The following is a 15,630-nucleotide window of genomic DNA, read 5'->3' on the forward strand; positions in this document are numbered from 1 at the left end:
TTATTCAATTTGTGGGAATGAAGAGGGAGAGGAGGTTTTGAGGGCTTTGGGAGGGTTTTCCATCTCCAGAGTAACACTGTTTTCTGATTGTACTATTAATTGAATCATGCACAGTGACAAATGAACATGTTACAGCTCTGAGCCAGCACACTGCCCATGCCCAAGTGAAATAAAAGCAGTCCTGGTTTATCTCCTGTGGTTGCAACCAATGATGAATCACAGGGCAGGGGAAGCGGGTGCCTGGGCAGAGCAGGAGGGTGCTGGTGCTGCAGGTAGGACATGGCCAGAACACTGCATGGCCCAGTGTGGCCAGGGCAATGCAGCCAGTGCCCTCCTGCCCTCCCCTGCATGGGCCATGCCCAGCTCTGACCTGGCATGTGAGGGTGCTGAGGCGCTGGCACAGCGTGCCCAGAGAAGCTGTGGCTGCCCCATCCCTGGCAGCGTTCAAGGCCAGGTTGGACACAGGGGCTTGGAGCAAGCTGCTCTAGTGGAAGGTGTCCCTGCCCGTGGCAGGGGTTGGAATTGGGTGAGCTTTATTTAAGGTCCCTTCCAGCACAAAACACTCTGTGATTCTATGTGCCCAGCCTTGCACCGGGCTCTGCCCAGGGCAGGGCTCTGCTCCGTGATGTCCCGTGCACCGGGCTGTGCCCTGGCTGTGCACAAGCTGTGCCCAGGCCAGTGCTGTGCTCCTTGCCCTGCCGAGCAGCGAGCTGTGCCGAGCACAAGGCACACGCAGCTTGTCCGGGATCCACCGAGCAGTACCTAGGCTGCGCCCCTCGCCTCGCCCCTCGCCTCGCCCCTCGCCTCGCCCCTCGCCTCGCCCCTCGCCTCGCCCCGCCCCTCGCCCCGCCCCTCGCCCCGCCCCTCGCCCCGCCCCTCGCCCCGCCCCTCGCCCCGCCCCTCGCCCCGCCCCTCGCCCCGCCCCTCGCCCCGCCCCTCGCCCCGCCCCTCGCCCCGCCCCTCGCCCCGCCCCTCGCCCCGCCCCTCGCCCCGCCCCTCGCCCCGCCCCTCGCCCCGCCCCTCGCCCCGCCCCTCGCCGTTGCGCTGTGCCCTGGGCCATGGCGGTTCGGCTTCTGCTGTCCCGGGTCCTGCGGCTGCTCCCGCGCTGCCGCCTGCGCTGTGCCCCGCGCCCGGACCCGCGCCCCGACCCGCGCCCCGAGCCCCGCTCCGTTCCTTCCCCGTCCCCGTGGCTGGCCTGGCTGCCCGCTGCCCGCCGCTTGCTGCTGCCCGGCCCGGCCCGCGGGCTGGCGGCCGCGGTGCGGCGGGGCCGCGGCGGGGCGTGCCTGGCGCTGGCCATGGCGCTGGGGCTGGTGGAGCCGCGTCTGGAGGAGCAGCGGCGGGCAGAGGCGGCGTGCAGGCACATCCAGGTGTGGGGAGCCGGGGCTGCGGGGCCCGGAGCGGCGGCACTGAGTGGAGCCCAATGGGGGGCAGTGGGGGTCAGTGCTGTGGGCAGCCCCACAGACACCTCTCCTGGAGGGAAATGGGGGGTCAATGCTGTGTGGAGCCCCACAGACACTTCTCATGAAGGGCGATGGGGGGGTCAGTGCTGTGGGGAGCCCCACAGACACCCGATAAAACAGGGTACCTGGGAAACCTCCCTGTCAGCAGCCCTAAAGATGGTACTGGAAGATACTCCCTGTGGGGACCCGCTCACTCCCTGACCCCCACAAAGGGAGGGGGTCCTGGCCCTGGGGATGGGTGTCTCGTATCCCAGAGGCTGGTGCTGACCCCAAGGTTTGTCCCCTCTTCCCGAGGCAGACGGTGCTGGCAGGGCACCAGGACGGATGGTGCTGAACAGATTTCATGGGTAAAAATAGACCTTTGGCGTTGGGAGCCAGCGCTCACTGCTAGCTGGGAACCAGCACGTTCCTGCTGAGGATCTGCCTCTCCCTCAGGTTTCCCAGGACGCTTCCCCTCCCCTGCCCTTGCTAGGCAGTTACATTTGGTGTCTTCCCCTTTCCACTGCTCCTCCTGGGGCACATTCCTCAGCCAGCCACTGCAGGTGACAGCGCTGGCACCACCAGGCCCGTAGGGCTGTGACTGCTCTGTGCTCTCCTGTGCTTTGTTCTCTCACATCTTCTTGTGCCCATCCCATCCCTGGCAGTGTTCAAGGCCAGGTTGGACACAGGGGCTTGGAGCAAGCTGCTCTAGTGGAAGGTGTCCCTGCCCGTGGCAGGGGTTGGGACTGGATGAGCGTTGAGGTCCCTTCCAACCCAAACTGTTCCATGATTCCATGATTTAGTTAGACTTGCCTCTACCAAACATTTATATTCTAGATTAGCAGATGAATTCTCTTCCCCATTCCTTCTTTTCCTGTGCATCCTCAGCACCCTCGGAAAGGGCACCTTTGGTAAAGACTGGTTTAGGGGTTATTTGTTTCAGAAAAAAATACATGGTCTGCTCATTATTTTCTCTCTGGTTACAGTGATTTGAACCTAATGGTTAGAGCCTGATAATGGCTTTCCAGGTTGGTCCAACCCAACAGGATGCAAGATACTGCTTCACCAGTGGGAGGGTTCTCCTTCCCTGGGAGTCCTTGAATAAGCAAGTGGGGGTTTTATCATTTCTTCCTCCTTTCAGACCGTGTTTGTTGGGAAGAACAAGCCACAGAAAGATCCTCTGAGCGGCTTCCGCTGGCAGGGCTTCAAGCTGGAGGAATATCTCATCGGCCAACCCATCGGGAAGGGCTGCAGTGCCGTGGTGTATGAAGCAGCTATTCCTTTCTCCTGCCGTGGTCAGGGCTATGTGGAGAGCAGGCACCTCGCAGGGCATGGCTCAGCTTCACAGGCAGCAGAAGAGGAGCCCGTAGTGAAACACCAACCAAAGGAGGCTTTTCCATTAGCTATCAAAATGATGTGGAACATTTCGGTAAGGAGTCGGTGCCTCGTCTTGTCTGTCACTGGGGAAGTCTGGAATGTTTAACGCTGAAGTGTTGAAAGTGCTAATTATGTAGTGCATGATAAGCATGTCAAAACAAAGCTGTTGATAAGTGACACTGGAGACGTCCATTGTGATGAGCAATCCCAGAGCAAGGTAATTAAGCATTCATCATTCCTCTGGGATCGGCATCGAGAGCTGGTGCTGGTGGAGTTTTTGGTTATGGAGGTGATGGGTTTGGGAGAAAGCTTTTCCGGAGCTGGCTGTAATGGCAAGGGGTAAGGTTGGGAAAGCCACTGCTGCCACTGCTTCAGGAATCGGTGTCCTTGTCGGTGTCAGGACAGAGAGGTTTTTCTTCTGCCAAGTGCAGCCGAGTGAGGCTGTAGTCAGGGCATGGGGCAGTAACCTGCATGCTAGTTTCCTTGGCCATGAAGTGAGTGAACGAGATCTGTGCTCACGTTTCCCAGCCTGCGTGACTCTGGTGATCCAGCCCCTCAATGTGGCTGTTTCCTATTTCACAAGCTTCACATGGCTTTTCCCATGGGAGAGGTTTAGTAGCACTTGATGTGACAATTCTAAGAGAGTCTTCCAAAATGCCAATGTCTGCAATCCCTTGGGCTCCAGAAGTGCCCTGCCATTTAGCTGTGGGCTTTTCAGTCAGGTTTTGAAGCTGAAAGTGAGTGTTAACATACAACTAACAGCCAAGGATGCATTTGAAGAGACAGCTGGATTTCTTCGTGCAAGTAAAGGCCTTGCCACATCCCTTGGTAAATGCTTTAAGCAGTTAATTGCCTTCCTTGATTTCAAAGTAGAGCAGGAAGTCCCTTCAGTCTCATCTAACTGCAGATACACCACCAGCATCAGAGTTGTCTGCTTTCTGTTTCTATTGAGGCCGGGTGGTTTTAGAGCTTAAACCAATGTGGTGTGTAATTGCTGTTGCAGGCTGGTTCCTCAAGCGAAGCCATCCTTGATGCTATGGGCCAAGAGCTTGTTCCAGCCACAGGCGTTGCCTTAGCTGGAGAATATGGAGCCATCCCTGGCCGCAGGTACAGTTGCTATGGGAAAGGCAGATGGTGACATGCTAGTTCATTTTGCAGCACATCTGTGGTGTTAAGATGGCCATAGGTTTCTAGAACAGCTTCTGGAAGTAGATAAAAACAAAGCCTTGGGATTATGGCTGGGCTTGATGATCTTAAAGGGCTTTTTCAATCTCAACAGCACCTCAAACATCACTCAGGAATGGGGCTGCCTCGGGGCTTTTCCTCTGGTGTGCCTGTCTTCAGCAGAGTTAGGAAACCACACACACAGCAGTTCTGCTGTTCAAATAGTGATTTAACACAGCCTTCTTTACTCTGAGGAGCAGACTGTGGCATGGTGTGTGGGGAGTACTTATAGTTAAACTGCACTGGCTTGGGTGGTATAGTCCAGGAGGGTGTTGGGGAAGGGTATGCCAATAACTGGGGACCAACTGGAAACCAGCCAGTGGTCTGATGGGTGACTGGGCCCAGGCACTACCATGCCCTGTGCCTCAGTTTCTCCATATGCAAAGTTCATATTAAACATCAAACAGTTGACTGTTACTTTAGAAGTGGTTTGCTTTTTAAATGTGTGCTGGGCAGGAAGGCTGAAACTTGTAGCGCAGGGAAGGTGGTGAGAAAGAAGGTGGGAAATGACTCTGTTCCCTCTCTTTCACTTGGATGAGAAGCGAGCAGACAGCATGAAGGTGGAAAACTGCACAGAAGCTTTTAAATGACCTGAGTTAGCTGTCTGCTTGTTCAAAAATGCATCTTTGTGTTCAGTTTGAAACAATGGAGTCATCAGTCCAGATTGTCCCATTTGTATTTCAAATCCATCTCAGCTACCAATACATCAATGGCACAGCGCTAGCTGAGAATGCCACAGAGCAGCCAAAGGGCTATTTGACATTCAGGGGATGGGAGGGGAGAGGGATCTGTTTTGCAGACATAGATAGGTAATCCACCTTTCATTGTAGTGAGTGCTTCCTGCCTGTGCCATAGAATAGGGAGTCTGAATTGATAATGCCTGATGTGAAGCTGACCTCTATATGATATCTGCTAAAGTAATTGTGTTTATTTTTCTTCTCTGAAGCTGTTATTGTAGTTCTTTTTGAATCAGGAAGCAGCTCTGCCTTTATTGGCAGCATGGAAGGGCTGCTAGGGTTTGAGTAAAATGGAAGGCGGCATGGTAGAGGTTTTCAGCAAAGCTTTATTTGCAGCGCTGGTAAAGCACCACTGTTTCCCATTTGGCCCTTGTATATAGGGAAATCCAGTTATGGCAGAGCCCTATTAGCAGCTACCAGTGGTGCTGGGACCTGCCCACTGCTGTAGTGGATCTGCTTTGCATCAGCGTGGGAAACCAGTTAGGAAATGGGCCATGAGGGCAGGGAGGTTCCTGTCTCTGTTCTTTCTAACTGAATGGTTTCCAGGATGTGAGCCTTTGAGTATGTGCTTAATGTGCTGTCCTGTAATCTCCACTGGGCAGCCTTAATGCTGTCCCTAAGAAGGATTTCAGTGCAGAACAAACATGTTTGCACACTGCTTTCAAGCTCTTTGATGGGGAGGATGGGGCTTGTTAGTGAAAAGTAATTGCAGAAACAGCAGAACTGTGTCTGATAAATCAGAGCTGACTGGGAGACCGATAGTATCTGCACTTCTGCACAGGAAACCCATCCTTGGAAGGAAGAAGTTGCAACCTCATCCCAATATAATCCAGGTGATCAGAGCATTCACGTCCTCTGTCCCTTTGCTGCCTGGAGCCTTTGCAGACTATCCTGATGTTCTTCCATTAAGCCTGAATCCCAGAGGGATTGGTCACAGCCGCACGCTCTTCCTGGTGATGAAGAAGTAGGTACAGAGCAGCTTGTTAACGTGACTCAGGCTTTTTGTGAGACTCTGTGTTCTGCTGCTGCTGCATGGGTCCTTGCAAAAGGTTGCTCTGGGCTGCTGCCAAAAAGCAGAGTGTGCTTGTGGAAACACCTCCTGTGACCTGTTCCAAGTCCTTGAGATGTGAACTCCTGTTCGACAATGAAAACAAGCTGTTCTTTTTAATAATTACCCCAGATTAAAGTGAGAAATGTGCAGCCTGTCCCCATTTGTCTGCCCTTCTGAGGCTGAATTTCACCCCTGATCTGAACACACCGCTAGAGACAGAGCAGAATCATTGATGAGATTTATGAGTGCTCTGTGGCTTGGCTTTCTCTGTTGGGTTTTGGTTTTGAATGGGTATTGCAGTGGCGTGACCTAAAAGCACCTTCTGTTTTCTCACTCTTGTTCTGCCTGTGTCTGGAGAAGCACTCTGTTCTCTCTCTATTCCGTGTCCTTTCTCCTGATTCATTTTGCTCATACAAGCTGCATTATTAATCTGCCTCCTTTTTCATGTAAAAGAGAACACCACTACATAAAAACCTGCAAGAGTGACCGCTGTGTACCCAGAGCCCCTTTTTCAAGAGACTGCTTTTATTCATGGTGGTTGAGCTCAGTGCTGAGCTCAGTGGTGGGTGTTGATGCAAAACAGAGGGTTTAAGAACAGCAGACAGGGGGCTGGAACTGTATGATCTTAAGGTCCTTTCCAAGCCTAACTATTCTATGATTCTGTGACAGGGATGTGGTGTCAGGGTGAGGCTGGGAGGTGGGAAGGCGTTGTGGAGGTCAGCAGGAATTTGGCCCATACAAGTGCTGTATTCCCAGCCAGTCAGCACTGAGGTTGAACTACAAGCCGTAAGCTTCCAGGATGCTAATTCCAAGCTTTTCCTTGTTCTCACTAGTTATCCCTGCACGCTGCGCCAGTATCTGAGGGAGAACAGCCCAGATGTTTGTCTCTCCATGATGATGATTTTACAGCTATTGGAAGGTGTGGACCATCTTGTTCGCCATGGAATAGCACACAGAGACCTGAAATCTGACAACATCCTGGTTGAATTTGATTCTGGTATGTAGTCTAAATGCCAGTGAAGTCAGGCAAAGAACTGCTGTATTTGTGAAGGAGTTCAGGGAAGTTCTACCCAGATTTGGGGGAAGAACAAGCATCAAACCCTTTGAAGAGTCTCAGGTTTGGTTTTTAGCTTACTGCTTGCTGTCACTGCAGCACTGGGGACCTCATTGATAGATGACTGTCTGTGCCTCAGGTTTTGGATCATTAAAACAGGCTTGAAAGGAACATTGTGCTATAATCAGGTGGAGAGATGCAGCATATTGCTGAGGTGATCCATTTCACAGCACAGTGAACCAGCAGGTGGGTGTAGAGTAATGCTGCATTCGTGATGCTGGAGATGCCTTTGCTCAGGCTCTTGGCTCTCATCTCGCTAGCTGAATCACACAGGGCAAATCTTAAAATCTCACCTCATGGTGAGGTTATGGGGTGATGGGACATGGGTTGGAATGCAAAGGGACCAACAGCATCAAAGTCAAAAGCAGCTGGAGAGGGACTTTTCATCAGGGACCGTAGTGATAGGACAAGGGGTGATAGGTTCAAACTGAAACAGGGGAGGTTCAGGCTGGAGATAAGGCAGAAGCTCTTCCCTGTGAGGGTGCTGAGGCGCTGGCACAGGGTGCCCAGAGAGGCTGTGGCTTCCCCATCCCTGGCAGTGTTCAAGGCCAGGTTGGCCACAGAGGCTTTGAGCAAGCTGCTCTAGTGGAAGGTGTCCCTGCCCGTGGCAGGTACCACCGTGTCCTCCCAAAACAGATGGTTACTCTGCTCCCCTGTGTCATTTGCAGCTGGCTGCCCCTGGCTGGTGATCACAGACTTTGGTTGCTGTTTGGCAGATGAAAACATCGGCTTGAGACTGCCTTTCACCAGCTCTTACGTGGATCGGGGCGGCAACGGCTGTCTTATGGCACCTGAGGTACATCCCCCTTGTAGCAGTGGTTTGTGTTGCTGCTTGTCCTGCTGTCAGGATGGAAGGCTCCAGCCTCTGGTGCAGGCTGTGACTGGAACTTGAAAAAGGGTGGGATTAAGTCGAAAAGGGGCAGAGGGGATGCGTGCACATTGCTTTGCTGGGATTTGTCCCTGAGCCTTCCCCCATGTATACACACCAATGCTCTCTGGTGTGTTCCCATGATACCTCCTGAAGGCCTCTGCTGTCAGATCGATTTTCTACCTGTTCCTCCTTATTGACATAACTTGGTCATGCAAGAATAACTTGATGCTGGTTACTGCATAACGAATGTCACCCATGGCGAGCAGTGTCTCCGCAGGCAGTGTAGGAGGTCTGTGTCTTGAGTTATGCTTGCTAAACACCTCTGCATTAATGAAGGAGGTCCTCTTCAGACCCATGCTGAGCAGTTGTGGAACCAACACCTTGAGCTCTAAAGCGTGAAATGTAACCAGTCGCTGTTAGAAGCAGAATTGGCCTTTCCCACAAAAAGTTTGCTTTTTGTTTTTCTCTCAGAGCCCTTCCTATGTAGCTGTTGAAGAAGTTTATGCAGATAAACTCCTTGTGTTGCTACAGTCGTTTTTGGGTGAAGTTCAGGTGGTTGTGAAATTATTTATTGTTCCCTTTATTCTCTGATAGTAGCCCTAAGAAAAGCGAAGACATCCTTAACTGTCTGCTTGACCTTGTCTTGCTTAAGTGCTGATGCAGTTCGTCTGCCTGTCGCCTGCCTGTCTGAAATCCCAGTGTGAAACAGCCTTTGGGAACGCTGGTCAGGAGCTATGACTAAAGTCTGGGTCGGTGACCAGATTCCTCGTGGTGTCCCAGTAATCTGGGTCGGTGACCAGATTCCTCGCGGTGTCCCAGTAGTCTGAGCAATGCCGAAGGCTATGGACATGCCTAAAGGAATATTTAGACCAGAGATTTAGATGAAACAGCTTTGGGTTCAGTCTCTCTTGGTTAATTACAGTGGGAATGCTGACTCAAGCCTTGGAAATCAATGTTAGCACAGAGCCCACACTAGAGCTGTTTGTCTGAATACCCCCATCTCTGTGGCAGGTGGTCACAGCCTCGCCTGGTCCAGGCACAGTGATCAGCTACAGCAAATCTGATGCTTGGGCTGTTGGAGCAATTGCCTATGAAATCCTTGGCCTGGCCAATCCTTTCTATGGCCACGGGGCCTCGGCTCTGGAGAGCAGAAGCTACCATGAAGATCAGCTGCCCAGCCTGCCCGACCATGTGCCCCTCGAGGTGAAGCAAGTGATAAAGATGCTGCTTCGGAGGGATCCCAACAAGGTAAGAAGATGTCTTGAAGACCTCTGTCATCTGACTGTAGATCACTTCACCATGGAGGGCTACAGATTCAGGGGGCTGTAATCCAGATGTCATTGCAATCTGGGTAACAAGAAAAACAAGCAGAAAGTCTTTGCTGGTGTGCCACTGCACATCGAAGATGCCCCTGAGTAGGTTCAGTGACAGGACAAGGGGAATGGCTTTAACCTGCCAGAGGGGAAACTGAGCTGAGCTCTTAGGCAGAAGCTCTTCCCTGTGAGGGTGCTGAGGCGCTGGCCCCGGGTGCCCAGAGAAGCTGTGGCTGCCCCATCCCTGGCAGTGCTCAAGGCCAGGTTGGACACAGGGGCTTGGAGCAAGCTGCTCTAGTGGAAGGTGTCCCTGCCCGTGGCAGGGGTTGGAGCTGGAGGAGCTTTAAGGGCCCTTCCAACACAATTGGATTCTGTGATTTCAGTGGATTTTTGTGTTAGGGAATTGGGGGGGGGCCATGCAGCGGCCCAGTATTAATAGACACAAGAAGCTTTTCAGTTCATAGGACTGATGCCTTAGAGGAGGCCTGGGGCTCTTTGGGCATCGTGGGTGCTACATGGAAGTGCAGCAGGAGCAGCTCATCCTCCCTCTCCCTCCTTTTGCAGAGACTCTCTGCCAGGGTTGCTGCCAACGTGCTTCACTTGAGCCTCTGGGGTGAAAGCATCCTGGCGACCCAGGCGCTGAAACCAGACCAGATGATCACTTGGCTCCTGTGCCAGTCTGCAGCAACCCTGCTCACGGAGGGGCTGGTGGGTAAAAGCCTGGTGGAAACCAAGATGAAGATGTGCTTTCTGGCAAACCTTGAGTATGAAGAGCTCTGGGCAGCCACATTCCTGCTGCTGGCCTGGAGGAGCCACTCTGAGTGCAGCACAAGCCCATGATAAATGGTTCTGTTTGAGCACATGGGAGTCTGTCTTTTATGTCTGCCTGGAATCCTGCAGCACTTTAGGGAGCAGACCTGCAGGCCCCTGTGTAAAAGGTTGAGTGTCTCTCCAGCATTAGCATGCGCTGCTTTTCTCTCCTGCTAGAGGAAATGCTTTTGCTTCATTACTGTCTTGGTGTGAGGCTGTGCAGACCTTGCAGGTGTCCTGAGGTTCGCGGTTGCGTTTGATCACATTTGGGAATTCTGAGTTGACTTTGAACTCGTGTGTTGAATGAAGAAGAGAGTGTGCAGGGAGGAGGCACGGTCTAACTGCTCTTTCCACTGGAGCATCACAGATTGAAACAATACGTGGAGAAAGCCAAGCCGGCAAAGGGATTTGAGAACTCTCTGTGCTTAGGGAATCCAGTGGTGCCCTGAGGGTGCTGTTCCTCTGCAGCCATGGATGGCTCTTGCTATAGAGTGCCAGCCAAAGCCTCTTAGTGAGGTGCTGCCTGGGAACAAGTGTCAGGAGTGCTCGCTGCTGACAAGAACACACCATGAAACACCCCAGGAGTTGTATGTGAAGCACACTGAGCTCAAACCCCACTGAGGTTTGTGTCTTGATTGGTGTAGCCGAGTCAGGCTGTCAAGGTGGGGATAACACTGCATTAAAATAGGGCTGAGCAGTGGTGCCTGCTTAAAGAACACAGCGTAATGCTCTTCTGGTTTACTGACCTGTTTTTCAATGATGTAATACCCTTTGGTTGGGGAGGACACATCAAGGTTTGAACAAGTCACGTTTATGAAGCCATCGTTCGTTTTCATGTCTAGAATGGTGTTTAGAGGAACATGGGCAGGAAGTTATTGCTGCACAATAAACTGGTTTATGCTCCTCTGCTGCATGGGGTCTCTCAGCCTCATGTGTCTGTTTGGTAGGTCTGGGCTTTAGGCTGCAGATGCATTGGGACAGCGTAGCCCTGTTTTGGTGCTGCCTTTAAAGATCATCTAGGTCTTTGCAGTGCTGTCTGTGGAACATGTTCTTTTATCCCCCAAGTGGAGCTTCCTGGAAAGGAATGGACTTTGTCTCCTGAATGCACCCATTTCTCCTGTCTGCTCCTGCAGTTCCCAGGTCAATGACATCGTGTGTCAATGGCCGATAGCCCTCATCATCCTGCAGTAATAAACATGCCATCAGTGTCTCACACACTGAACCAGTGCCTCGTTCAGCAGCCCCTGAGCAGGCAATAGCCCTGTTCATGGAGCCTGGGACGGAGGCTCAGCAAAGAGCCTGGGAAATCAGGGAAAATGAGCGCTTTGGGGAAAAACGTGTGGGAAAGGAAGCTGTTGGTACAGACCTGACCTGTGTCTCACTGCAGGGCCTGGTCCTGGGCACTCACTGAAGCTCTTTGCTGGGTGAACGCTCATGCTTTCCTGGTAGCTCCCTGCTCCCACCTCTCTTCCTGCTGTTCTGTGATCTGAAAGGGGGTTGGATCAGCAGGACACAGCTCTGATGTGCCCCGCAGCACAGGGCATTGAAAACACGCATATTCCGTATCCAAACCCATTGCATGGAGCAGGCTTTCTGCTGGGAGCATCGTCCATGATTTACCCCTCTCTTTGCCCTTTCTCTCACTGCTCCAATCACTACATGAGCAGGGAGCAGAATCAGGAGCCAGAGCTGCCTGGTTTCAAGCATGTCAGGATCAGACCAAGCGGGGTTTGATCTGTGCTGGGTAACTCCAGACCCTGGAACTCACCTCATGACATCTCTGTCCCCAAAACCGCCCTCAAACGGTTGTCCCGCAGCACCGCCTCTGCCTCTCAAATCCATGCACTTTGATCCCTGGGGAGCAGCAGGAGGCACAGAGGCGGTGTCTGGAGCTGTGTGTGCTGATGCAGCCCAGGCTCCGTGGTGCTCCCTGCTCTGGTTAGTGTGGGGCAGAGGCTCTTGCCCGTGGGGCAGGATGAGGCTCCTGCTGCGGGCAGCGGGGTTCTGCGCTCCCAAGCTGCCTGTGACCACCGCAGCGGCCTCGTCCGGCTCCTCACCCGCCGTGTCCGTGGGGCTGCCCCGGCACCCGGCCCGCTGGGGCTCGCGCTTCCATGTGCCCCCCAGCGCTGAGGCCGTGGCGCGGCCCGTGGGGATCTGCTCCATGATGAAACTGCCCGTGCGGGACTCAGCGGCGGGGCTGGATGCGGCCTTTGTGGGCGTCCCTCTGGACACGGGCACGTCCAACCGCCCCGGAGCCAGGTAAGGGCCAGCGGCGGTGACGGGGACGCGGCGCTCGCCATTCCTGGCTTCGGGATTCGTGCCCGGCAGTGCTCCCCGCCTGTGGCACGTCCCCAGGTTCGGCCCGAGGCAGATCCGGGCGGAGTCGTCGCTGCTGCGGAGGTTCAACGGCAGCACCGGGGCTGCCCCGTTCGACTCCTTGTGCGTGGCTGACATCGGGGATGTGAACGTGAACCCCTACAGCCTGCCCCAGAGCTGCCGCCTCATCCGCGGTGCCTTCCAGGACATCATGGGCTCCGGCTGCGTGCCTCTCACCCTGGGTAAGGACCCGCGTCCCCCTCATGTCCCTGCTCACGACAGCTCCCTCCCCTCACTCAGTGTGAACGCGGCAAGAGGTGAGTGATGGATGTGCCCTGCACTGCTGAGCTGGGGGGGGAATTCCATAGAACCCCAGCCTGGTTTGGGTTGGAAGGGACCTTAAAGCTCATCCAGCTCCAACCCCTGCCACGGGCAGGGACACCTTCCACTAGAGCAGCTTGCTCCAAGCCCCTGTGTCCGACCTGGCCTTGAACACTGCCAGGGATGGGGCAGCCACAGCTTCTCTGGGCACCCTGGGCCAGCGCCTCAGCACCCTCACAGGGAAGAGCTTCTGCCTTATCTCCAACCTGAGCTTCCCCTGTTTCAGTTTGAACCCATCACCCCTTATCCTATCGCTCCAGTCCCTGATGAAGAGTCCCTCTCCAGCATCCTTGTAGCCCCCTTCAGGCGCTGGAAGCTGCTCTGAGGTCTCCATGCAGCTTCTCTTCTCCAGGCTGAAGTCTCTCTGGCCAAATTACTGCCATCAGTGATGCCCCTTGCGTCAGACCCAAGGCTGGCTCAGCCAAGAGCGTGTTTCAGTGCTCCCCTGCAAGCACAGCCCAAAGCTCAGCTCTAAACACAATCAGCAAGGGCTTTTTGTTGAGCAGGACCCAAAGAGCAGTTTGTGGCCCTCTGGAAAGCTTTGAGCTTGAGTGAGCACCCAGCATCGTCCTGCTCTGCACAGGGCATGAATTGGGCCAGTGTTCAAGTTCCTGCCTGTCACAGCTTGGCATCACTGGATAAAGTGAGTGTGGGGAGTGATGAAGGACAAACCATCAGTGATGGTGTCCTCAGAGGCCAATCAAACACCAGTTTATAAGCTGCCCTGCTGGCAATCCTGCACCTCTGGCCCTCCCAAGGAGGGAAGAGAAGGGAGGAAGCAGCCTGTACCTGGGAGCCTCATTTTCCTTTGGGAGTGAAGCTCTAGGGTATATAAACAAGTGCAGAATAAAAGCAAGGAGGAAAAAGCATCACTTGGGTGATGTGAGTACTGAGCACCTCCCACAGGGTTACACCCTCTTCCCTTGTCCTATTGCAGGTGGGGATCACACCATAACATACCCCATCCTGCAGGCCATGGCAGAAAGGTACATTTCTGACCTGGAGATGTAGGATAAGGATCTGGGAAGGAGCTTTGGGAAGGCTCCTGCTTTGTGGGGATGGGGAATAACGTGGCTGCCCTGTCTCGACCAGGCACGGTCCTGTGGGGCTGGTGCATGTGGATGCTCACACCGATACCGCAGACAGAGCCCTGGGGGAGAAGATCTACCATGGGACCCCATTCCGGCGCTGTGTGGATGAAGGGCTGCTGGACTGTGGGCGCGTGGTCCAGATCGGCATCCGGGGCTCCTCGTATGATCCTGATCCTTACAAGTACTGCCGGGACCAGGTAAGCTCAGTGAAGAGCTTCTTCCTTTCCCCACCGTTGATATTCCCATGTCAGTAATACTCCCTTGGCTTCAGCAGGAAATGTCTTTTCTGTGGCTTGGGATGAGTGCTCCCAGTGCCTTGAGACATCAGTGGAGCAGGGAATGAGGCATCCCCACGGGGGCAGGGGATGCTCTGCTCTGCCTGTGTGTCACTGTGCAGGGGTTCAGGGTGGTCCCGGCTGAGGAGTGCTGGATGAGGTCCCTGGTGCCGCTGATGGTGGAGGTGCGGCAGCAGATGCGGGACCGGCCGGTGTACATCAGCTTTGACATCGATGGGCTGGACCCTGCGTACGCACCAGGCACTGGGACGCCAGAGGTGGCCGGGCTCACGCCGGCGCAGGTGAGGGGGAGGCAGTGTCTTTTCCCAGGGATGGGGATGGTTTTGCTCCTGTTACAGGAGGTCGTGCTGCAAGAGAAGCATTAAGGGAGAGCAGGGAGCATTTCTTAGCAGGGATGAGGAAAGAAAATGCTGAATGGGGGTTTGGAACAGAGAACACTCAAACTTGAATGGGAAGTTCAGCTTAGATGTAAGGAAGAACGTTACGTCTACATCTTACATGGTGAGGCGCTGGCACAGGGTGCCCAGAGAAGCTGTGGCTGCCCCATCCCTGGCAGTGTTCAAGGCCAGGTTGGACACAGGGGCTTGGAGCAAGCTGCTCTAGTGGAAGGTGTCCCTGCCCGTGGCAGGGGTTGGAGCTGGATGAGTTTTAAGGTCCCTTCCAACCGAAACCAGGCTGGGATTCTATGAACTAATGCAGTTTGACCTCTACACTTTGGGTTTCCCCCTGCATGTGGGAAAAGCAGAGCCCTGACCATTCCACTACCTCCTATGTGTTTCTTGATCCCAAACCTGTTTTCTTTCCTAGGCTTTGGAGATCATTCGTGGCTGCAAAGGCCTGAACATAGTGGGATGTGACCTTGTCGAGGTCGCACCCATGTACGACGTCTCTGGTGAGTCTAAAGACAGTAGAGAGTGAGAAGTGTGCCTGGCAAAGGCGCTGACCACCATGGTTTGGGGTTTTCCCCCCCATTATTGCCTGTTTCAGGTAACACAGCCCTGCTGGGGGCAAACCTGCTCTTTGAGATGCTCTGCGTTCTCCCTGGGGTGAAGACGATGTAAGGGCAGCTCCTGCCTGCCCCAGGGGCAGGGTTTGCTCAGATGAGGCTTTGCGGTTGCAGCCAAGCTTTGCAGTAAGGAATAAACAGCATTTACTGCTAGAAAAAGGAAATCTGAAGCTGAGAAGGGAGCAGATGGGATTGAACAGTTTAAGTGGTGTCCAGAGCTTTTGTTTGCCTGGGAAAGGGAAAGCCAAGGGAAAGCCTCTGCTTTCACAGCTGGAATTACTCACCCGGCTCAGGGGGCTCCTGACATGAGCATCACTGGTAAAAGATTCCTCCCACTAAGATGCAGCAGTGGGAGGATGAACGTAAAGGAAGGGAGGGCACGAGGGCAGCTTTGGGCTCATTCTGGGGACAGGGGAATCTCTGACTGCATTTCCTGCTGGGAATAACCAGGAACCACCCACATCAGGGGAGGTTGAACTGCTCCTGGGATCTGTTTGTCCATGGAAACACAAGAGCCACCTCATCACACATTAAAATAGTTTATTTTGGTTGCGAATCTGTCATCGTCTTAAACCGCAATGGCGCCGGTGCCTGGTCACAGATA

The 15,630-nt window shown here is 53.9% G+C and overlaps 2 protein-coding genes across 4 annotated transcripts; both read left to right on the top strand.

Moving 5' to 3' along the window:
• The first annotated feature begins 1,057 nt into the window (after nucleotides 1-1,057).
• On the top strand, nucleotides 1,058-10,443 carry PINK1 (PTEN induced kinase 1). 3 transcript variants are annotated; one of them, XM_080631365.1, is made up of 9 exons: nucleotides 1,389-1,436; nucleotides 2,426-2,467; nucleotides 2,581-2,868; nucleotides 3,820-3,923; nucleotides 5,559-5,741; nucleotides 6,662-6,825; nucleotides 7,611-7,738; nucleotides 8,825-9,061; nucleotides 9,691-10,443. In XM_080631365.1, the coding sequence occupies exons 2-9, from the start codon at nucleotides 2,456-2,458 to the stop codon at nucleotides 9,964-9,966; spliced, it is 1,392 nt and encodes a 463-aa protein (XP_080487491.1). In that variant the 5' UTR covers nucleotides 1,389-1,436; nucleotides 2,426-2,455; the 3' UTR covers nucleotides 9,967-10,443. The 3 variants fall into 3 exon arrangements, with proteins under 3 accessions (XP_080487489.1, XP_080487490.1, XP_080487491.1); XM_080631363.1 differs by lacking the exon at nucleotides 2,426-2,467 and having other exon boundaries at nucleotides 1,058-1,436; XM_080631364.1 differs by lacking the exons at nucleotides 1,389-1,436; nucleotides 2,426-2,467 and adding an exon at nucleotides 1,058-1,367.
• A 1,468-nt stretch (nucleotides 10,444-11,911) lies between these two features.
• Nucleotides 11,912-15,081, top strand: AGMAT (agmatinase (putative); the record flags this gene model as incomplete). The annotated part of the gene is made up of 7 exons (XM_080631016.1): nucleotides 11,912-12,195; nucleotides 12,292-12,494; nucleotides 13,571-13,619; nucleotides 13,726-13,921; nucleotides 14,122-14,301; nucleotides 14,828-14,912; nucleotides 15,008-15,081. The coding sequence occupies 7 exons, from the start codon at nucleotides 11,912-11,914 to the stop codon at nucleotides 15,079-15,081; spliced, it is 1,071 nt and encodes a 356-aa protein (XP_080487142.1).
• Between the last annotated feature and the right edge of the window lie 549 nt (nucleotides 15,082-15,630).

The sequence above is a fragment of the Psittacula echo genome, assembly GCF_963264785.1.
Source record: "Psittacula echo genome assembly, chromosome: 17".
Taxonomy (NCBI): domain Eukaryota; kingdom Metazoa; phylum Chordata; class Aves; order Psittaciformes; family Psittacidae; genus Psittacula; species Psittacula echo.

Coding starts and splice junctions, on each gene's coding strand:
- PINK1 (XM_080631363.1), top strand. CDS start 1,059: ATGGCGGTTCGGCTTCTGCTGTCCCGGGTCCTGCGGCTGCTCCCGCGC. Junction 3,924..5,558: donor GGAGCCATCCCTGGCCGCAG/GTACAGTTGCTA, acceptor ACTTCTGCACAG/GAAACCCATCCTTGGAAGGA. Junction 5,742..6,661: donor CTCTTCCTGGTGATGAAGAA/GTAGGTACAGAG, acceptor TGTTCTCACTAG/TTATCCCTGCACGCTGCGCC.